Genomic DNA, 24,795 nt, shown 5'->3' with positions numbered 1-24,795 from the left:
GGTCTAGGAGGCTGAGTATAGTGATAGTTTTTGGCATTTGGTAACATAACCTCCTTTGAAGACACTTAAGACTTGAGTCTAAAACTGAGGCTGTTCAGACATCTTGAAACAACAGTAGATGTGTTCCTTTAATTTTTTCACTCAAAAAAGTTATTGAATATAAAAAAAAAAGAAAGTCATTTTCTTCTAGTAATATAAACTATTAGCCAAACCTACAGCAGAAATGCGGCACCAATGATTATTTATTTTTAGCATGTAGATAGATGTTATTGTCTAAAGGGTGCTTTTTTGGTGAATAAATGAGCAGCGGTTCTTCAGTAATAAAGAGTTCTGGCACCAGAGTTTTTTTGGGGAACTGTAGTTCCATAGTGCCACGTATCGTAGTTCCATAGTTATTGTATGGTACTGTAGCTTAAGAGACAGTACCTGAAACAGTTTCCTGTAGCATCTGTGTATATACAAGTGTGTGTGTGTGTGTATTGCATGTAGATAGATGTTATTGTCTAAAAGGTGCTTTTTTGGTGAATAAATGAGCAGCAGTTCTTCAGTAATAAAGAGTTCTGGCACCAGAGTTTTTTGGGGGAACTGTAGTTCCATAGTGCCACGTATCGTAGTTCCATAGTGCTTGTATGGTACTGTAGCTTAAGAGACAGTACCTGAAACAGTTTCCTGTAGCATCTGTGTATATACAAGTGTGTGTGTGTGTGTATAGCATGTAGAAGTCAGACAACACACACATCACACAAACACTACACATTTACATCATGCATGCACACACATACATCTTAACTGTATTCTTTAGAGGAGGTTTAACTTCATTACTTAAATTCTGGCATTAATTTAACTATATACACACCACAATTGCATATGACATGATAAGATTATGAGAGAAAAACTACAATACCAAATCATAACAATTCACACAATTAAAGTTGTGTGTAGTGTAAAAGATGATCAACTGTTTTGTATAAACCTGTCTCAGCATCATTATCTGAACAATCTAAATATTAAATAAAATATTTAAAAAGTTCTTAGAAAATACATTTACAAAAAAAACAAAACAAAACAGGAGTTTTCTGAAACCATACAAAAGTTAGACAGCCTTAGTGTTCTTTGCGTTTCTGCCAGAGTGCATAGAATTTAGAGGAATTTGGGTACCTGATTATTGGGGCTGAGATTCAGCAGTCTCCAGGATGAGTACATGAGGTCAGAGAAGTGATAGAGAAGTCGCAGTCTGGCTCTCACGGTGTGTGTGCAGATGTCCTTCAATGTACTGTACTGAGGTGGGATAACATCAGGGAGACCCAATTGTAAAGGCACTGCCACTCCTAAAGAGATCAGGGTGTCAGACAAACTACAATGAGAAAGTGTTCATGCTACATACAAGGAGAGCAGTTCATGCATTTGTCATTTATAGGTCAGCAATAAAAAACATAAGGTTGCCTTACAAAGGTATGCAGAGTCAAGAAGATCAGTCAAAGCATGTAAAGGGACAATATGATCCTGCACACATATAGTGACATAAGGGTTGTCATGGGTTCACACAGAGACACATAGGCTAAAAATATGTCCAGGTATGGTTTAGCAGCTATGTTTAATTTCTATAGCATTGAAGAAACATCAGCAAATATACTACTCTATATTTAAAATCACAATATTTTCAGCTAACCTAGCACCATAGACATATATGCTTAAAAGAGGCTAAAACTGACCATAATCGTTACAACCAAGATATGGCTATATAAGTTCTAGCTATTAGCTGTAAGTAAGACACACTCTGACACACGTGATAAGTAGTTATAATTTAGCGCAACTTTATAGAGCCTGCACAAATAGAGGGTGTGGTAGGATAGGTTCATAACATTTATTTTTAGTGTACCTCTTTACTTATAAAAGTTTTATGGTGCGGTTTATCATAAAATAATTAGAAAATATCAGGTGTGTTCCTGTTCATGTGTCAGTTACCTGGCGCTCGGGGTGGTACTGGAGCTGCAGTCCATGCAGCACTGTGACACCGGCCTGCTGAGATCTGCCGAACGTTTTTCCCTTGTAGAGCAGTGACAAGGGTTGGTTCCCGCACATGGTTTGTATGACCGAGGCCAAGCTGCAAAAGGGCAAATTTTATTGCTTGAAATAAAATGTAAAAGGCAAATATCCCTATTACAGATAGCATGTATGTAAATAGCTGAATTTCATGAAGTATTGTAGCTTAATGAATTCATGGCATATTTTGTCTCTTCTTTTAGGGTTGCTATAATCTTATGGAGGGGGATGATCTCTTGTAGGTCAGTAGATTTATCTATTTATGTTAAATATTTGTTTTATGGTAATCATGAACTACTAGATAACGACCAAAACTGCTATTATCATCTATTATTTTCCATCGGTTAACTACTTTCTTGTAGTTCTTTGGAAACTCACCTGTCCCTCTGAGTTACTGCCCCAAGCGTATACATCTCCAGTAGATGACAAAGCCAGTGTATGCTCTGCACCAACAGCAATGTCTTCAATGAAGATGCCCAAAAGACTTGGAACAAGTTGAGGGCGGTTGTGATTTCGTGCTCGACCTTCGGGTAAACCAATTAGCCGATCTAGCCATGTAGAATAATAAGAGGTTGATGGAAGTGGTAGGAGGTGAATAGTGATGGAAAATGTTTTCAAGATTGTAAGATGAAAAAGATTTATAGAAAGAAAGGAGGGAGAGAGATAAAGCATAAATAATAGCAGTAAAGGAGGATGGAGAAAAAGAGGACAGAAGAAATGAACATATTGTCTCTCACATTACACTGTTACAGCACAGAGCTGTTTCTTATGCAACTCATGACATAGAAACATCCTGGTTCTTTCCTAAGAAATTATATAATTTCCTCTTTGTTCACATATTAAACACTACAGTGCAGTCTGAAAATTCCAAGATAGGTAACTTGCTATGCTGGGGTTCTTTTATATAAACAGAGATCACCCTTACTGGCAGACAAGGGATATATCAGTGGCAGAGTGCTGTTATTTCTAACTTGAAGTAAAAGAACACATTAAAACTGGAGTAAATGGAACCTTTAGAAGTATTTCACATTTGTAACTTCTGATTTGTGAAGATCTAGTCTGCTATATCTAGTAATGACCATTTGTAGAGGTCTATAAACTGCTTGGGTTTTAGAAATGACCTAAAGACTCACCTTGGCCAAATGTGTAAACATGTCCATCTTTTGTGAGTGCAACTGAGAACTGTGTCCCACAGGCCACCTTTTTTATCCCAGTTCCACATAGTACATCCACTTTCTGTAAATACGTAAATAATTTGAATGCAAAACAACCCAGATTGATATATGATATAAATATGAAGCAAAAAGAAACAACTGGAAATAAACATAGCAAAAGTAGTTTACTCACCAAGGTACAATATAGTACAATAGAACAGGCTACAAAAGTGTGATTGATCCCCTTATTTAACCCTTGAAAGTTGCAATATAACTGCTTGCAGCGGCTGCCCGAAAGTGCACATTGTTTTTTTTCTGAATCTTTTTTTTGGGAGCACAGCCAATCACAAGAGCACTTCTGTACTATTGATTGTATCCAGCAAACATTCCTGATCCTTCACAAACTCAAGGAAAGCTCAGGAACATGCCTGCTGCCCGTTATGCAGCTTCAGAAAAAAACTTTGCATGCTGTGCGGTGGCCGCTGCAGGCAGTTATACTACAACCTTGGTGGGTGAGGATAAAAATGATCTTAAAAACTGAACGCTTACATTCCCTTTAAGCATATTCAGCCAGAAAGGTAAATTAAAAATCCAGTTGTAACACTAACTTTAAAGGGTTCAAAAGATTACATACATAATCGTATAAGGATAATTTTATTTATGTATCTATTTATTTATTTAATGCACCAAGGAGGTGACCAATTAAAAAAACCAAACACATTCCTGGACCCACAGACATTTCAAGGCAAGCAAAAAACATTATCTTCAGCCAATACATACTGTATATGGTCAACATAGAACATTTCAATGTAGTTGATGAGATAACATTCCAGCTCTTCTATTAATGATGGATTTTATAAATAGACCAGATGTAAAATATAATTTTTCAATCATTCACTACAATTTTATACAAGTTTGGTGCTAGAAATTTCCACCAGTTCGCTGTAAGGGGCCTTTAGATGTAGTTTCCAGATTAGTATCTTTTTTGTTTTATTAGTAAACAAGATTTATAAACATTACTTACCTGTGGAGAAGATTTAGCAGTGGAATTTCCTAAACCAAGCTTCCCATAATCTCCATCACCAAAAGCCCAGACAATGGAGCCATCAGCTGATACGGCCAGTGTGTGGTTAAGTCCACATGCCACCTGTGAGGAGGGGATAGTTGTCAATAGGCAACATAACACAGGCTCTGAAATGACAAGGTGGTCCTATCTGATGACATTTACTACTGCTCTAATCCCTTTTCAACTGTTATGAACATATAATTTAATTTGATTTATGGCATATAGATAATTAACAGAAACATCATTCTACAAAGCCTACACAAAATTACACCAAAAGCAAAAATGCAAGTAAAAATATATTAAAAAATACAAACAAAATACACAATAACATCCATATACAAAAGTAGCATTCACTAACAAAAATTTTTTTATGTTTACCTGACCTGATAAATGTATTTATTTCATGATGGTGAGAGCCCATGAAACATCACATGTGGGATACATTTCCTGTCCACCGGGATGAGGCAAAAACATTCCTACATTCCAGAGGTTTGCTTCCACTCCATTTCCCAGAACCCCCCTACCACTCAGTTATATGTATGGCAAAATAGAGAAGGAAACCTGAAGACAGGAAAGGACCCAAGGGGAGGAAAAAGAAGTGCCGCCAACTGAAGATAAGAATAACGGGGCAGGGCTGTTGACTCTAACCATTATAAAATTAAATTATCAGGAAAGCATAAATTATGTTTTATTTTATATGATATTGATGAACATCACAAAACATCACATGTGGGTTCTAATACCCAAGTAAATCCACAATAGCACCATAATAGGATAAGACTAAGAAGTTTGGCAAGCAGGTTACAAATCAGGCACAACATGTTCCAAAAGCTTATAAACATTAAAAATGGTAGAACTTACAAAACGTATACAAGTAAAAACAGGTAGCAGCATTACAAATCAGGTTAAGAGAAGCATTATTATGAAAGGTCCAAGAAGTAGCCAGTAACATATGCTCAGGAGGTGACTTACTTGCCACCAGATAAGCCATTCTGTTCAAAGCCTTAAGCAAGGTTGCCACTGTAGAAGCATAAGCCCTAGAAAGTCTAGAAGAAAATTAAGGTTATGAAGAATCTGCTCCTTAAAATTCTTAGGAGCTGGACGCAAAGAAAGTACCGCAATCACCTGATTTATTGCCCTGTGGATACCAACTTTAGAAGGAGCAAGTAGATAGTTCTCAGAATGCCTTATTTTGATGAACAACATGAAAGAAGGCTTACAGGACAGAGCTGAAAGCTCAGAAACACTGCAAGCTGAGGAAATGGCTAGCAGAAAGAGAACCTTCCAAGTAAAGAGTTAAAGATCTAGACTATGCATAAGTTCAAAGGGCAATTAACAGGTCTAAAAATGATTGTAGCCTGAACAAAGGTCTGTATATAAGGAAATTTAACAAACTTCAGATGAAACAAAACAGAGAATTGAAAAATCTGATCCTTCAGAGAACTAGCAGTTAAACCTCTTTAAACCTTCCTGGAGAAACTCCAGAATTCTAGGAATCCAAAAGGATTTTCAAAGAAAAGTCCTAGCAACACACCATGCCAGATATGAATAGTTACAGGCTTCTTCCTTTGGATCAAGGTGTCCACCACCTTGTCAGACACTACTCTGCTGGCCAAGATCATGCATTCAATCTCCAGACTATCACAGCTGAGGTCCAAAAATCCTGATTGAAAAAAAAAAAAAGTCCCTTCTAAGAGGAAGACACCATAATGGGCAAAAGGACATCTGGACAAGATCTGCATACCATGTTTTGTATGGGTGCTTTTGCCTCCTGCTCGTGGACAGGAAATATACCTCATGTGATGTTTTGTGGCCTCTCACCATTTTATGAATAAAAGTTGTTAAGACGATGAAAAGAATCTCAAAGCCCCATCTTTTTTAAATTGAAAAAGATGCCCCTTCTAAATGATTAAAGGGACAGTCAAGTCCAAAATAAACTTTCATGATTCAAATAGGGCATGCAATTTTAAACAACTTTCCAACTTACTTTTATCACCAATTTTGCTTTGTTCTTTTGGTATTCTTAGTTGAAAGCTAAACCTAGGTAGGCTCATATGCTAATTTCTTAGAGCTTGAAGGCTGCTTCTAATCTGAATGCATTTTGACAGTTTTTCACCACTAGATGGCATTAGTTCATGTGTGTCATACAGATGACATTGAGCTCACGCACATGAAGTTACCTAGGAGTCAGCACTGATTGGCTAAAATGCAAGTCCATCAAAAGAACTGAAATAAGGGGGCAGTTTGCAGAGGCTTAGATACAAGTTAATTACAGAGGTGAAACATGTATTATTATAACTGTGTTGGTTGTGCAAAACTGGGGAATGGGTAATAAAGGGATTATCTATCTTTTTAAACAACAACAATTCTGGTGTTGACTGTCCCTTTAATACTATTTGTATATAAAGAAAAACAGACCACATAACTGATACTCTAAAAACATGATTTATTTTATTGAAATGGAAACAAATCTAAACAAACAATATTGCCATGTCTTATGTGTTAAACCTTAATCATAAACACACCCAGCAAATCTCACAGTCCAATGTATATATTGGTAAAAACACCTGATTGGTTAAAATGTTGTATGCTTCAAATTACCATTTAACCCCCTATATGGCTTTACTTTAACAATGCTATTGGAGATGCTTCCAACTATGGCCCAGATTACAAGTAGAGGGCTATCAATATTGCAGGCCTGTGCTAAGAATAGTGCACAATCTGGTATTGCAAATCAATAGTAAAACAGAATTACCAGAGAATGTTTAGCGTGGCAGACATCGCTTTAGCGCGCACCATACTTTTAATGGATAGCTTGGAAGCGCTATAAATTGCTAATATAATTCTTATTATTAAGTTGTAAATTATGTATTGCGCACTTCAAAAATTAGCGGGACTAGAGACCAGAAGTAAAGTGTTGGTGATATAATAAAAGTTAAAAAAAAACAAACAAACATGTAAAACATATTAAAGTATTTCACTCATATTTATACATATTAAAAAATATATGTTTAGTATTGAAATAAATGTATAAAAAGTGTCTTAAAGGGATATGGTATATGACAAGGTGTTTGACTGGGATAGGCTCATCAAAGGTGTATATATGTATGTATGTATGTATGTATGTATGTGCACACATACACACACATAAATATATATTTATATACTCACACGCACACATATATACACACACACACCTTTATATACCATATCCCTTTACACCATTTTTCTTTTTTTTTTTTTAAATATAGTTGAAATAGCATTGTTCTTCATTCAGAAGAAAATGTATTTATTTATTTCATATATATATATTGAAATAAAAATAACATTTTCTTGAGTGATACTGGCTTTATAGACTAGCACCTCATGCATCTTCCATCATATAAAGAGCTTGTATGTCACCCATCTTAAAGAGCGTCATCCTTCTGCATAGCCACTATACCCAGCCCCGTTGATTGGTTAATTTCTTAAAAGAGGAACTTATTAGTCAGGTGGCCCTGAACCCTGAGCTACTATTTTGGGGTTTTTAGTCTTGCATGGTTAAATTTATGTTTATGTAAGCTCAACTTAGAAGCATCAGATTTTTAAAGGCAGACAGAACAGGAAAATCAATTGACCATGCAATTTAGGTGTTAAAACTAGATTTTTGGGTTTATTCCAATTAGAAGGGCAAATATAACTCACTTAAAAGTATAAACATGGTTATAGTTTGGAGCTCCAGTAGGTTTGCACCATCTTAACTTAACCAAGACTTTGCACTGAAAGCATTTATATCACTGCAGAATATGTTGGCGCTCTACAAATATCTTATACTAATAAAATAATAACAGAGTTATTCTAATCCAACAGAAAGCACTTTTTTTCACAAGACTTGGAGATGTTTGAAAAGCCTATGAACAGTAAATAAGCAACATTTGTATGACTCAATGTACCTGTCCAATGTGGAATCCTTCTAGGGCAGTTACTCGTTCTGGAAGCTTCTTATTCGATGTGTTCCCAAGTCCCAGTCGTCCATAATCTCCATTACCAAATGTAAATAACTTTCCATCGGCTGTCACCACTGCTGAGTGTTTAAAGCCACAAGACATCTGATGTATGGGTGAAAAAAAGATGGTTTCAACATTCAAAGTATTAAAGATAATTAACTTAGCTACAAGTTAGTTACATATAAAAAAACCTACCAAATGGATATATGAGAAAATAATATAATGTTCAAAATTATACCTTACTACCTATATTTAAAAAAAAAATAAATCAACTCAATAATTCCAAAATCTACAAAATATAACAGATTTAAATCACAATTGTGCTGTCTATTGAACAATTCAACTGCCTTTGATTAGGGAAGGATAATGAAATATTTATGAGCAATCATGTACTCTTGTAAACATCTCATAGTTTTAGAGAAGGTATTTCATTTGCAGGCAAAGCCTAGTACACAAAGAGAGGAGACAATCACTCCAATTATACAATATCACACAACACTGACATCAAATATCAGAACATTTATACTAAACAATACAACATCTTATTATTATTGTTGTTTTACTCCTGTTTGAGGAAAGGAAAGTGTTCAAGATACTGAACTACTGGGAACTATTTTGCAGATTTTTACGTGATTACAATAAATGGAATTAGACACATATGTATAAAAATATATATATTAATGTGTTCATAGTTACACTATTCAGCTTGGCAGTTTATTTCTGCCATGATCTAACTATATTAAAGGGCTAGGAAACCCCACATTTTCTGTCATGATTCAGATAGAGCATGCAATTCAACTTTCCAATTTGCTTCTATTATCTAATTTGCTTTGTTCTCATGGTATCCTTTGTTGCAAATAATACTTAGGTAGGCTCAGGAGCAGGAAAGCACTCTAGGAGCCAGCAGCTGATTGGTGTCTGCACATGTATGCCTCTTGTAATTGGTTACCTGATGTGTTCAGCTAGCTCCCATTGCTGCTCCTTTAAAGGTTACTAAGAAAACAAAGCACATTTGATAATAGAAGTATATATGAAAGTTGTTTAAAATTGTATGATCTATCTGAATCCTGAAAGAAACATTTTGGGTTTCATGTCCTTTTAAGACTTTAAGGATTTCTAATTTAACCAAAACAATTGCTTACTTACAATACTGTTTCTTTAATTTAGAGTCATTTACCTGTACCACTTCCTCTCCCTGTAACGCCTCAATCTGCCTTGGTCTCCGCTGACGGTCACTGTTTCCATGGCCCAATTTCCCATAATCTCCATCTCCCCAACTGAATACCTCCCCACTCTCGGTTAGTGCCATGGAGTGCCCGTCTGAGCCACAGGATGTCACTAGTTGTGTTACCACAAAACCTATAAAAAACATACACCAAAATGATGCAGTGTGTTTATATCCATGCTGTAACATAAAGGGTTATCAGTTGAATAACTTCTAACCAGACATGATAAAACCGACCATTTATCATATGTCCTCTATCCAGTTTAATCAATATATATATCTATCTCTAAAAGGATTTATGCCGAGTCCTGATACTATTCTGAATTTCCTAGGATTACCCAAGCAGCTCTGGGTAAAGCCCGGAGTAATGTAATTCCCCATCTACACTATTTTTTTTGCCTTTGCCTGGGGAATTGAAGGAAGGCGCCCCGCCGATCCTCTGGCATCCACCCCAAGTGAACCTTGGGGAATGAGGTTTACAAGGGGGCTTCACCCACTTGAACCCCACAGGCAGAAGCAAAAAAGAAAAAAGAAAATGTGGGAATTACAGTGCATCGTATATATGTTTGATAAATGTATTTATTTGTCATTGAAATGTGCTAAAAAGGAGTTTTTAAAAAAAAATCAAATATATAGAAGATATGGGAATTACAATGCATCGTATATATGTTTGATGCAATGACTGCTCTGAGTAGATTTATGATGTGACTTTGTGCTTTAACGACAACACTGAGTAGATTTATGATGTTACTTTGGGTAATTTCTGACTTTACCCACAACAAACATACATACACACATATTATATAATATATATATATATATATATATATATATACACACATACACACACACAATTGCTTGGTAACACAAAATGCTAATCAGCCAATTACATGGCAGCAACTCAATGCATTTAGGCATCTAGATGTGGTGAAGACGACTTGCTGTAGTTCAAACCGAGCATCAGAATGGGGAAGAAAGGCGATTTAAGCGACTTTGAACGTGGCATGGTTGTTGGTGCCAGACGGGCTGGTCTGAGTATTTCAAAAACTGCTGATCTACTGGGATTTTCACGCACAACCACTTCTAGGGTTTACAGAGAATAATCAGAAAAAGAGAAAATATCCAGTGAGCAGTAGTTGTGTGGATTAAAATGCCTTGTTTGTGTCAGAGGAGAATGGGCAGACTGATTCAAGATGATAGAAAGGCAATAGTAACTCAAATAACCACTCGTTACAACCAAGGTATGCAAAATACCATCTCTGAATGCACAACACGTTGAACCTTGAAGCAGATGGGCTACGGCAACAGAAGACCACACCAGGTGCCACTCCTCTCAGCTAAGGAGAGGAAACTGAGGTCCAATTTTGGTGAGCCTGTGCGAATTGTAGCAATAAAAGATTGGAAAAACCTTGCCTGGTCTGATGAGTCTCGATTTCAGCTGCAACATTCAGATGGTAGGGTCAGAATTTGGCCTTCCTCAACAACATAAAAGCATGGATCCGTCCTGCCTTGTATCAACGGTTCAGGCTGCTGGTGGTGGTGTAATGGTGTGGGGGATATTTTCTTGGCACACTTTGGGCCCCTTAGTACCAATTGAGCATCGTTTAAACGCAACGGCCTACCTGAGTATTGTTGCTGACCTTGTCCATCCCTTTATGGCTACAGTGTACCCATCTTCTGATGGCTACTTCCAGCAGGATAATGCACTATGTCACAAAGCTCAAATCATCTCAAACTGGTTTCTTGAACATGACAATGAGTTCACTGTACTTTAATGGCCTCCACAGTCACCAGATCTCAGTCCAATAAAGCACCTTTGGGATGTGGTGGAACGGGAGATGGGCATTCTGAATATGCAGCCGACAAATCTGCAGCAACTGCATGATGCTATCATGTCAATATGGACCAAAATGTCTGAGGAATGTTTCCAACACCTTGTTGAATTTATGCCTCGAAGAATTAAGGCAGTTCTGAAGGCAAAAGGGGGTCCCACCCGGTACTAGGAAGGTGTACTTAATAAAGTGGCCAGTGAGTGTAGATATACATACACACATATATTAAATCTCCCATGAAATGTTTACATAAATTTTGTAAAGAAATCTTTACAATTGTTTATTTTATTTTTATTGTTTATTTTTACACTCTTTTCCAGTAATTTACCTCGAAAACTGTGCATTTCTAACTCACAGATAGAAGCTGGAGAATACACTGTGCATTTTATTTGAGCTTGCTTCATTCCACATAGTAATTGCTTAGATCAGTACAGAGCATAGCAAAGACAGACATACTCAAGCGACTTTTCAAGGAGAATAGTTTTAAAATCAATAAATATATATTTACCCAATTAAAATAGAATAGAGGTTGAAAGAAAAACCCCACATACATGTTTATAAACAATATCTATTGATTAATATTGACGAATAGTCTAATCAATTAACAGACAAATCTCATTAAGATTCACAATTTATTTTGCTGTTGTATGTAAATTTCCCCCTCTGTTAAATTGCTCCATCTATCTTTACCTCTTTTTCATTTTTATTGTTCAGTGGTTCCCATTGTGGCTCACATCATTAGTGAATGGATATTTAATGACACTGTATCTATATAACAGTTCCTCATGCCAGAGGATCTGACATGGCAACATACAAATGCAGCTTATTCATTTTTTAGCACTCTATTTAGCACCAGCGATATCCCTTTGTCCATACAGCAGTATGGTGTAAAGTGGAAGAAGAGGAAGGGCAAACAATATGGCACTCTAACTTCAGATGGCAGGACCCATCATTCTTGGCAAGTACCAAATAGTTCTAATGATACCTGTTACCTGAACTAGTTTGGTGTATGAGGGAAGTTAAAAGGAGAAGGAGATCAATATGTGTGAGGAACAAGCACTTAAACCCCATCACTTTCTTAAAACAATCACCAGGAAAAAGTGTTGCTCATTGGCTTTTATTTAAAGTACAGAGCAAATTTAGCCAAATGAAACCCCACAAGGGATGATTCTGGCAAATTTGTTGTAATATTACTTTAAATACAAGACACATGTTAGCATTTTTACAATCTACAAAAACCATTTTTACAATCTACAAAAAAAGAAAAAAGGTCCTTACCTTGCAGAGCAGAGATAACTGTAAGCACATGAAGGTCATCAGAATTACCCTGTCCAAGCCTGCCATAGCTTCCCTCACCACAGGCTAGAACAGTGCCATTGGCCTGGATCACAAAAGTACAGTTCTGGCCACAGATCACCTGGAGAAAGAAACAGGGGTGGTATTGCTGAACAAGTAAACTTTCTCAATAACCCATTGTTTTTTTCAAAACACCTCATTCCTTACATTATGTACATAGTGCTCCAATACTCAAATATTCATACACATTATTTACTAAAATATTTATCTTCCTCCATAAGTTACCTGCTGGGCTGGGGAAAAGGATGAAGCTGCGGATGGAATCATAACATTTCTGCCGGCCTCAGCTAACTGTCCATGACGACCTGCCCCCCATAGGTAAACATCGCACTTGCCCCCAAGGTGCCAGTCCTGTAAAGTACAAGCTACATTGAAACTTTTCATATTGGAAACTCTAAAATAGTCTCTTACATAGTGATTTTAAAACAAATAATATATCCTGTTTTTAGAAGTAGAATATATACAATGCACAAAATAATTGCATAATTTAACAACTTTATTTAATGATGCAGCCTTAAAAAAGGTCCTGTTGTTGCTAGGAATGCTGAGAATACACAATAAAGCATTACTCCACTATCGCCATATATTTCTGAGATTGCTAAATGCATGGTGGCTAATTCTTCACTCCCTGCATTGCTGATCTCAGATACAGTGCATAGCTTATTGTGGTTTGTTAAAACATGCTTTAACCCCTTAAGGACCAGCGACGTACCCTGTATGTCGCTGGGCTTTTTTTGGGACTTGATTGTTTTATAGCGCGGCCTTGTCACCAGCGTTGAGACTGCTCTATTCCACAAAGCCTGCTGGAGGGAGTGCATTAATAGAGTGTTCTTGCTAGACTTGTGCTATTATGTCCTGAAAAACCCCTTAACAACCAGTGACATACAGGGTACATTGTGGTCATTACGGGGTTAAAAAGTACATTAACAGTCTTGCAAGATGTAAAAATGCAAAAATCTTCAGGCTGCATCAGAGCAAGAGCCTAGCTTACCTAATTTGAAACTGGCAGAAACTGAATGGACAACAGCAATCATTAGGGATGAGCATTTGGAGTATTCAGGCAAAAATAAATGCTGAAGATGGCAGCAGCAAGCTGCATTTGGCAAATTTTTATTTTTTTTTAATCTTGAGAAAGTGCAACACACTATAATCTGTGCAAATCCAGATCTTAGTGTGTTGTACTTTTACAAGAATAAATCTGGCTCCGAAAATTGCTGAATTTGATGTGCAGCCTCCATCTTCGGTATTCCTTTTTTTCGTCCAAATACTCCGAATGCACGTCTCTAGCAATTATATTAAAACAGTAGGAGATGAGATGCACAACCAAAGGTGGTCCCAACAAAGAGATAAGTGTTCAGAAGTTTAAAAAAGGAAATCCTGTCTAGGTTAGGCTACTCACTCACTGCATAAAGCTAATTAACTGGTATACCAAGATATTGTGTGAAAATCATGTTAGTCACCTGGTTTAATACAACTTTAAACCTATGAAACTTTGATAAAAATAAAATACAATAAACAGAATGTTCATTTATGATCACAATTAAGTGTTTGGGCATTTACAAATTGTTAATAATAAAAATACCCCAAAGCATATGAAATTGTTACACACTTTCTCAATTAGTATTATTAGTTAAGTTAAAATCCTGCATTCAAACACATTATGTAATCGCCATATCAACATTATCGACTCTACTATCCACCATGGTGTACTTTTGCACTGACCAATTATATTTAGTTTCTATATTAATGTGAGAAAACATCTTATGCAAGTTAACATGTTTACAAAAATAAGTGTTTGAAAACTAGATTTTCCATTTCTATAATATCAGTTCTTCTAATTTTTTTATGTTAATAAAAAAGGAAGCAAGAAAATGGATTAGAATGGGGTCAATGACAGCTGAAGAGTTACTTGCAATAAATATCGTACAGGATTGTGTAGATTAGTGACGAATGATATTACCTCTGGCCTAGAAGTGGCCCAAGACATAATTTGTTCATCTGTTCCATTGATCCATTTACTGTTATCCTGTTAGAGATAAACAACAATAAAACAGCAGATTATGATTGATTAAATCCCAACAATTAATACTTTTATGTGTTTCCACTTGCTTAATTGAATTGTGACATTTGGGTATTTTAGATGCTTCTCTACTGAAGACATAACTAAACAAAATAAGAATAAAACTAATAATGCAAAAAAAAACAACCAACACATAACATGGTCACTTCAAAGACTATTTCTAGAGGTGAGTCAATTAAATGTGTGTCTTCTTTCTGCTACACCAATACTCTAGGCAAAAGGGACATATAAAAGAATTGTTAACAATTCACTAGTAATAGATTTTAATAACCTACTGTTTAACTCACTAATACTGTTATGTTTTTTTCCCTAGCCTGTTTGTTAAAACAATTTTAAAGGCAAAATAGTCACCTGGAGAGAAGTGAATCCACCCCCCCCCCACCAAATAAGACATTACAATTAAAGGAATTAGAAGGTGACTATAGTATATTTTGTTCACTGAGTGGAATGCATTAAAACAAGTAGGTATGTTATCCATGTTTTTGACAACCATTGTACAAAGTCAAAATCGTCTGACTCCAGATAGGGGGCACTAAACGGTCAAATGCGGTATGAACATATAACAATATACCTAAGTGAGAATATAACAACAATATATCTATATCAACATACCTGTGTATGTACACCAACTTATGGTTTGTAACTGCCTATATTAACTCTATACAAACATTGCGAAAATAAATGCAAATACAGAGATATAAAGAGAACAAGAAAGTCTCTTGGTATATAGTTAGCAGATGTGTCAAAGTCCACCTGATGAAAACTCAGATGAAACCAATGTTTGATAGAAGGCTGCTCTCTCCTCACAAAAAGATGTCAGGGTATCTAGAAGGATATAAAGAACAAGAGAGGCGCATGTGTGTACCAATAACACTAATGACAGTGAGTTCTTGCTGTTCCTGAGTTCCAGAGCTTTGGCTTATCGATGTGACCAGTAAGCTGGGTTGCTGCCAACTACCCAGCCTGTTCCTAATAGCACTGTCTGAGTGCTCCTCAAAAATGTGAGTACCCTGTATAGGGGTTTTTATCTACATATTAATACATTATACTACTGGCACACACAGGCGCCCCTTCTGTTATATTTGCCTATCTAGACTTCTTGTGATCCCTTCTTCTGGATATCCAAGACTGAACAGTGAGCTGGGTTGCTGCAAAATATCCAATAGCACTGTCTGAGTGCTCCTCACAAATGTGAGTACCCTGATTAGGGTTATACCTGGTTCTCATCATTAGTGTTATTGGTACACACATGCGCCTCTCTTGTTCTTAATATCCTTTTTGACAACCATGACAGGCAAACATGTCTAGCTTTTGGATGCCAGCACAGTGCAAAATACTAATAATGATCGGATGAATTCTATTTGGATCTACTGACCTACTCAGTTGTAATTTTGTAATTTAAATCAAATGAAACCCAACCTTTTTCTTTCATGATTAAGACAGAGAATACAATTTTCAAAAAAGTTTCCAATTTACTTCTATTATCAAATTTGCTTTGTTCTCATGGTATTCTTAGTTGAAGAGATACCTAGTTAGGTAGTGTGTACATGTCTGGAAAAAGTGCTTCCATCTAGTGCTCTTGCAAATGTCTAACATTAGTTCAAAACTGCTGCCATATAGTGTTTTAGAAACGTACACACTCTTGTACTTTTCTGATTGCTTTTCAACAAAGGATACCTAGAATACAAAGAAAATTGGATAATATAAGGAAAGTTTTTTTTAAATTGCATGCTCTATCTGAATCATGAATGAAAAGTTTTGGGCTTCATGTCCCTTTAAACATTAAACTGCTATTGTATTTATAAACAGTTTTGTGCCAACAGTGCTTACACCAAGTGATAACTGGGATAACGGAGTTGACTTTTGTCATCATACCATTAAAAGCCTCAGCTCCTCCTCAGGCACTGGCTCCAGGTCAGGGATGGTGAACGATTCTGGAAATTGTGCCCCCTTGGCTAGAGCTTCAGCAGCCTTAATGGTAGTGGAGAAACATTCAAGCCATGCCCACTCTGCTGGGTTCCATGAGATGGAGTCTACAGGCATCGGATGGTGATGAGGTGGAATAGGAGGGCTGCAGAGGAGCTGTTCCAGATTGAGACCTACAGCCAATGATGCCAAACACTGCATGTAGGGACTATGTACAAGTTGATCTCCACATACAACATGGGGCTGTAATTACAAAGGAAACAACATATAAAATGCATTCCATGAACAAATCAAAATAGATTTCTGAAAAGAATCAATAAACATACAAATTAAAGTATAACGACCATCATTATTTTTTCTTGGTTTATTCCAATAGTAGCATTCACTGATTGAGAAAACCTTCAGTTTGGATAGACAGAAACATTAACATAACCCCCTTAAATGACTTAAAACATAGCAATGTGATAGCACCTTTGACCTTAGAATAATTATTCAACAAGTTTTTAATAAATCCCGAAATGGAAGGATGATAAAAGAGTATATTTATTTTATCTATTCAGGTTTAAAATATTACACAGAGCAGGACAAATTATACTCTATTCCATTGTTATAGGAAACTGTTAAATCGTTTAACCCCTTAATGACCACAGCACTTTTCCATTTTCTGTCCATTTGGGACCAAGGCTATTTTTACATTTTTGCGGTGTTTGTGTTTAGCTGTAATTTTCCTCTTACTCATTTACTGTACCCACATATATTATATACCGTTTTTCTCACCATTAAATGGACTTTCCAAAGATACCATTATTTTCATCATATCTTATAATTTACTTTAAAAAAAATGGAAAAAAACACACTTTTTCTAACTTTGACCCCCAAAATCTGTTATACATCTGCAACCACCAAAAAACACCCATGCTAAATAGTTTCTAAATTTTGTCCTGAGTTTAGAAATACCCAATGTTTACATGTTCTTTGCTTTTTTTGTAAGTTATAGGGCCATAAATACAAGTAGCACTTTGCTATTTCCAAACCATTTTTTTTTCAAGATTAGCGCTAGTTACATTAGAACACTGATATCTTTCAGGAATCCCTGAATATCTATTGACATGTATATATTTTTTTTTAGTAAACATCCCAAAGTATTGATCTAGGCCAATTTTGGTATATTTCATGCCACCATTTCACCGCCAAATGCGATCAAATACAAAAAATCGTTCACTTTTTCACAAATTTTTTCACAAACTTTTGGTTTCTCACTGAAATTATTTACAAACAGCTTGTCAATTATGGCATAAATGATTGTAAATTTTTCTTTGGGATCCCCTTTGTTCAGAAATAGCAGACATATATGGCTTTGGTGTTGCTTTTTGGTAATTAGAAGGATGCTAAATGCCACTGTGCACCACACGTGTATTATGCCCAGCAGTAAAGGGGTTAATTAGGGAGCATGTAGGGAGCTTTTTGGGGTAATTTTAGCTTTAGTGTAGTGTAGTAGACAACCCCAAGTAATGATCTAGGCCCATTTTGGTATATTTCATGCCACCATTTCACCGCCAATTGCGATCAAATTAAAAAAAAAAGTTAAATTTTTCACAATTTTAGGTTTCTCACTGAAATCATTTACAAACAGCTTGTGCAATTATGGCACAAATGGTTGTAAATGCTTTTCTGGGATCCCCTTTGTTCAGAAATAGCAGACATATATGACTTTGGCGTTGCTTTTTGGTAATTAGAAGGCCGCTAAATGCTGCTGCGCATCACACGTATATTATGGCTAGCAGTGAAGGGGTTAATTAGGTAGTTTGTAGGGAGCTTGCAGGGTTAATTTTAGCTTTAGTGTAGAGATCAGCCTCCCACCTGACACATCAGACCCCCTGATCCCTCCCAAACAGCTCCCTTCCCTCCCCCACCTCACAATTGTCCCCGCCATCTTAAGTACTGGCAGAAAGTCTGCCAGTACTAAAATAAAAGGTTTTTTTAATTTGTTCTTTTTTTTTTATAGCATATTTACATATGCTGCTTTGTAGAATCCCCCCTTAGCCCCCAACCTCCCTGATCCACCCCCAAAACAGCTCTCTTACCCTCCCCCTCTGCATTATTGGGGGTCATCTTGGGTACTGGCAGCTGTCTGCCAGTACCCAGTTTCAAGAAAAAAACGTGTTTTTTTAAAACAAAAATAGAAATTCTGTAGTGTAGATTCACCCCCCCTAACAGACAAACCCCAACACCTTAATTGATTAATAAATAAAAAACTTTTATTCCCTTTTTTATGCTTTTTTTTTTTACTTTTTTCTGTAGTGTAGCGGTTCCCACCCGCTCCCTCCCCGTGCACGCGCCCGCCCCCGCCCTTCCGTGCACGCGCGCGCGTCAGTGCGCGCCCCCGATCGCCCACGCCCACGATCCCGCCCCTCCTGCTCGTCGCCAAGGCCATCGATGGCCACCACCCGCCTCCCACCAGCCTCCCACCCACCAACGCGGTAAGCCAACAATCTCCGGTGCAGAGAGGGCCACAGAGTGGCTCTCTCTGCACCGGATGGCTTAAAAATGTTATTGCAGGATGCCTCGATATCGAGGCATCACTGCAATAACCGGAAAGCAGCTGGAAGCGAGCAGGATCGCTTCCAGCTGCTTTCCAGACCGAGGACGTGCAGGGTACGTTCTCAGGCATTAACTGCCTTTTTTCTGAGGACGTACCCTGCACGTCCTCAGTCATTAAGGGGTTAAAGAATCTACACACCCCAAAATTAACAGCCCAACAGAGAGATAGACTAGATAACCCCATCATGTCAAAAAGGTTGGACTTTGCTATTAAATAAGCCCCCAAAGAATATTACCCGGCCCTGATGGTTTTTCCCATGATTATTATTCTAGATTTAAAAATATTTTTCTTCTATACCTGCTTTCTTACTTTCAAAGTATAGATGCAACAAAATCCTTCCCTCCCCCTGCCCTTCAGGCCCACATAGTTGTCCTCTCAAAGCCTAATAAAGATAATGACTATCAACTACCGCCCCATATCTCTATCCTACTAGCCAATATTTTTACAGAGTTTGATATCTGTATTTAATAAACATGCTACTTCCAGTCCGAATTCACCAAAACCAAGTCGGCTTCATTCCCTTTTGAGAAATTAAAGATAATACTACCAAAGCATTGTCCAATAAGATTATATCATGACCCTTTTCCTTTCCAATGACACGGAAAAAGCTTTTGGCCACGTCAGTTGGCTCTTCTTATTTGCTTCCCTTAAACATCTGGGCTTCAGGGGGACAACGCTAGATATAATTTTGCCCTGGAGTGCTTTCAAATCTTTTCAAAATCAATAATGGCACCCACTACTGTTTGAATGTACAATTGAAATGCTACCTGCAAAAATCCAGATATAAATTTGTAAATCAGGTTGAATATAAGCTATTCCTCTATGCCGACTACATTCTCTTTACCTTATCCAATCCAAGGCATTCAATTCAGCCTCTTTTATCAAAACTACAGCCTTTTCCTATGTCTACAACTTCCTAGTTAACTAATCTAAATCTGAGATGTTAAAATTATCTCTATCGCCAGCTAAGGAAAAGGAAATACTAGAATTTTGTCCATTTTGGTAGTGTCCCACATCCCTGAAATATTTGGGCATACACTTAATTAACTCAATGGGAAAATTATACAACTTAAATTAAGTCCCTAGCAAAAAAAATATTGGCTGAATTAAACTGATGCCTTTCCCAGATTGCTATATGTTTTAAAGATGAAACTAATAAGGTATACCAAAGCGCCAACTATACGAAGGCTGGGTCTGGACCTAATACAATATTATCAAACGATTACAATAAACAATTTATTGAGTACACAAATAAGTTAAAAACATGGATCCATGTATAAACAATCAAATTTATACAACAATAATAGCTAAATGAATAGTTAAAACAAATAGTTATGTAACGGATATAGCATTTAAAATTGTGCAAACATTGCTCTTAAAAATATTCATAAAAAATTCCAAATTTAGTATAAGGCTCACAACAGAAATTCAACTTTGTGTTTACCATATACACATACACAAATTTGTACAGCAATAATAGCTAAATGAATAGTTAAAACAAATAGTTAAATAGCAGATATGGCATTTAAAATTGTGCAAACAATGCTCTTAAAAATTATTCCTAAAAAATTCCAAATTAAGTATAAGGCTCACAACAGAAATTCAACTTTGTGTTTACCACATACACATAATAGGTGAAATATATTAGTCAGTTATATAATATTATCTAACCAATAATGTTCTCGATTCTATGCAATACTAAATATTGCCAATAGTGACTAATGTGTAGGGCTCTGAGTAAGACCTTTAACTGTGTGTTTACCACATACGCATTGTCAAGTAAAAAATATTGTGACAGCAATAAGCCAATGTAAAGAATGTGTATCAAAAAAGTTGTGTGCAAAAATTAGTGTACAAAAGATATTAATGGTCAAAAAATAGGTTGATCTTCAAAAAACGTGAATTAAGAACAAAGATTGTGAAAAATGAAAAACCAAAAATTTACAAAAACATTGTGGTGTGTTCCAATAGTAACTTATATAAATGTAAATAATAGTCCAAAAATAGTCCAACAATGAAAACTTAATAGAAAAAATAATCCAACAATAAATTATAATAAGTAGTGTGTCTCTTTAAGAAAAAACAATAATCCTTAAAGTGTTGTGAATCCTAACAGCAATAGTTATGGTGATTTTCCAAGTGTTTTATACTGAATAGCAGTGTCAGTACTTGCTAGCCGTTTTCCAAACCAAAATTCTATCTTCTTGGCAAATATTTTGTTATAATCCCTGGATGATCCTTCTGTAAAAGAAAGATATGATGGTGTAGATTGTTTTTAGATCAATAGAAAATGAAATTGTGCATACCAGGCGACGCGTTTCGGTCACAAAGAGACCTTTATCAAGACTCGAGTCTTGATAAAGGTCTCTTTGTGACCGAAACGCGTCGCCTGGTAAGCACAATTTCATTTTCTATTGATCTAAAAACAATCTACACCATCATATCTTTCTTTTACAGAAGGATCATCCAGGGATTATAACAAAATATTTGCCAAGAAGATAGAATTTTGGTTTGGAAAACGGCTAGCAAGTACTGACACTGCTATTCAGTATAAAACACTTGGAAAATCACCATAACTATTGCTGTTAGGATTCACAACACTTTAAGGATTATTGTTTTTTCTTAAAGAGACACACTACTTATTATAATTTATTGTTGGATTATTTTTTTCTATTAAGTTTTCATTGTTGGACTATTTTTGGACTATTATTTACATTTATATAAGTTACTATTGGAACACACCACAATGTTTTTGTAAATTTTTGGTTTTTCATTTTTCACAATCTTTGTTCTTAATTCATGTTTTTTGAAGATCAACCTATTTTTTGACCATTAATATCTTTTGTACACTAATTTTTGCACACAACTTTTTTGATACACATTCTTTACATTGGCTTATTGCTGTCACAATATTTTTTACTTGACAATGCGTATGTGGTAAACACACAGTTAAAGGTCTTACTCAGAGCCCTACACATTAGTCACTATTGGCAATATTTAGTATTGCATAGAATCGAGAACATTATTGGTTAGATAATATTATATAACTGACTAATATATTTCACCTATTATGTGTATGTGGTAAACACAAAGTTGAATTTCTGTTGTGAGCCTTATACTTAATTTGGAATTTTTTAGGAATATTTTTTAAGAGCATTGTTTGCACAATTTTAAATGCCATATCTGCTATTTAACTATTTGTTTTAACTATTCATTTAGCTATTATTGCTGTACAAATTTGTGTATGTGTATATGGTAAACACAAAGTTGAATTTCTGTTGTGAGCCTTATACTAAATTTGGAATTTTTTATGAATATTTTTAAGAGCAATGTTTGCACAATTTTAAATGCTATATCCGTTACATAACTATTTGTTTTAACTATTCATTTAGCTATTATTGTTGTATAAATTTGATTGTTTATGCATGGATCCATGTTTTTAACTTATTTGTGTACTCAATAAATTGTTTATTGTAATCGTTTGATAATATTGCATTAGGTCCAGACCCAGCCTTCGTATAGTTGGCGCTTTGGTATACCTTATTAGTTTCATCTTTCCATTTGACAACTAGGTGTCAAATTATCAAAGCCAGAGGTCTTATTTAGTAGGCGCTAGGTGTACTCCACTATGTATATGTTTTAAAGACTCTACTGATCACTCTACCTTTTTTACCCTTTATGCAAAGGGCCTTTGGAGATTTTTCTGGTATAGAGGGCATCCCCGTATAAATAAGGGCACAATGGAAATGACTAGGCCATATGGGAGCCTGGGAGTCCTAAACCTTGAACTATATATATCTGCTATTATATTAAGCAGAATTATAGACTAGCATATTCACTATGACCATAAACTTTGGATTCCACTGGAACATTCCCTTTGTGATACGCCCCACTCTTAGTTACTACAATTGCTAAACCCCATATTTAACAAGAACTTCTCAGTTTAGGGACATACCTTCAAAAACCTCCCACTGCTGACTTGCCAGTCCTCCCCCTTAACATCTCTTACTCAAAACACTGAGTTCCGTATGGGGAAAGAATTTCACTGTCTCCTATAGAAACTCAGCCGCTAGGCATATTTCAATCCATATGGTCACAGAAGAGGAAAAGGTACAGTACTTCCTTAGAACCACCTAGAGGAAATGTGTTCCTCTTGGTGTAAAAATTGGTTTAACTACAGACGTTTACATACTATACTATATCACCTCTCATGTGCAGGCAGCTAACCTTCTCTGCCCTTTAACTAGTTTTGAGAGGCTCTGTACTATTGACCCTCCCGCATCACATCTACGATCTCAAATTTACAAGATCTTAACATAGAAACCCCCCTGGCTTTCTAACATCTTGCATAGAAAAATGGGAAAATGATTTAGGCACGATAATTCAACCACAACATAGTTCAACGATGTTCCAATTTATGGAGGAAATCAATTTCAAAATTCTGCATAGATGGTATTTTACCCCACAAAAACTGCACCTATTACTTACTGAAAAAAACAACAGATGCAGGAGGTATGGAAACATGAACAGCGAGATTGAACAGATGTGGTGGTGGTGCCCTCAAATTTTCAATTTCTGGACAACGGTCATTACTGAAATCTGTCTTGACAAGTCAGTTTCCTCTGTACCAGCCCCTTAACCACCTCCCTAACTTCCAATCTTCCACAGATAAAACTTTTTTTTTTCAGATAATGGTCAACAGTGCCAGGTTTGTAATTGCTAAAAAACTGGAAACACAAAGATGCACCATCAAATGTTTGTATCTGATAATATTTTGACACGAGATAATGGTCAAAATATTATCAGATACAAACCACATGGGCATCTTATACTGAACACCTTGAGGCTTCATAATTTCAATTTATGTTTTCTCTACTATTTTCCTTCCTTTTCCCCTTGTCGAACCTACACATACATACATGTACGTAATCTAAATTTAGAAAATACCTAGTTTTACTTAACAGAAGTTTGGAAGCTTGATAAAATCCTCTTCTTCTCTACCTTTCATTCTTACTTTTTACTTTGGGATTATTAACTTTAAAATAAAAAAAATAAAAAATAAAAATATATATATATATATATATATATATATATAAATAACATAATTTATGTAAGAACTTACCTGATAAATTCATTTCTTTCATATTAGCAAGAGTCCATGAGCTAGTGACGTATGGGATATACATTCCTACCAGGAGGGGCAAAGTTTCCCAAACCTTAAAATGCCTATAAATACACCCCTCGCCACACCCACAATTCAGTTTAACGAATAGCCAAGAAGTGGGGTGATAAGAAAGGAGCGAAAGCATCAAAAAAATAAGGAATTGGAATAATTGTGCTTTATACAAAAAAATCATAACCACCACAAAAAAGGGTGGGCCTCATGGACTCTTGCTAATATGAAAGAAATGAATTTATCAGGTAAGTTCTTACATAAATTATGTTTTCTTTCATGTAATTAGCAAGAGTCCATGAGCTAGTGACGTATGGGATAGCAAATACCCAAGATGTGGAACTTCCACGAA

The 24,795-nt window shown here is 36.0% G+C and overlaps 1 protein-coding gene across 7 annotated transcripts in view; it reads right to left on the bottom strand.

The window, feature by feature from the left end:
- Nucleotides 1–24,795, bottom strand: part of HERC1 (HECT and RLD domain containing E3 ubiquitin protein ligase family member 1) — a 683,410-nt gene that overhangs the window by 35,994 nt on the left and 622,621 nt on the right. For all 7 annotated transcript variants that reach the window (XM_053717285.1, XM_053717288.1, XM_053717289.1 and 4 more), the window contains exons 62-72: nucleotides 16,618–16,911; nucleotides 14,623–14,688; nucleotides 12,888–13,013; nucleotides 12,585–12,723; nucleotides 9,427–9,608; nucleotides 8,196–8,351; nucleotides 4,222–4,344; nucleotides 3,177–3,279; nucleotides 2,422–2,591; nucleotides 1,966–2,104; nucleotides 1,159–1,328 (exon numbers count right to left, since the gene is read on the bottom strand). In XM_053717285.1, coding sequence (XP_053573260.1) covers nucleotides 1,159–1,328; nucleotides 1,966–2,104; nucleotides 2,422–2,591; nucleotides 3,177–3,279; nucleotides 4,222–4,344; nucleotides 8,196–8,351; nucleotides 9,427–9,608; nucleotides 12,585–12,723; nucleotides 12,888–13,013; nucleotides 14,623–14,688; nucleotides 16,618–16,911 — 1,668 coding nt within the window. The remainder of the gene's footprint in view (nucleotides 1–1,158; nucleotides 1,329–1,965; nucleotides 2,105–2,421; nucleotides 2,592–3,176; nucleotides 3,280–4,221; nucleotides 4,345–8,195; nucleotides 8,352–9,426; nucleotides 9,609–12,584; nucleotides 12,724–12,887; nucleotides 13,014–14,622; nucleotides 14,689–16,617; nucleotides 16,912–24,795) is intronic.

The sequence above is a fragment of the Bombina bombina genome, chromosome 6 (genome assembly GCF_027579735.1).
Source record: "Bombina bombina isolate aBomBom1 chromosome 6, aBomBom1.pri, whole genome shotgun sequence".
NCBI classification, from domain to species: Eukaryota; Metazoa; Chordata; class Amphibia; order Anura; family Bombinatoridae; genus Bombina; species Bombina bombina.
This window is presented reverse-complemented; position numbering and strand designations above follow the sequence as displayed.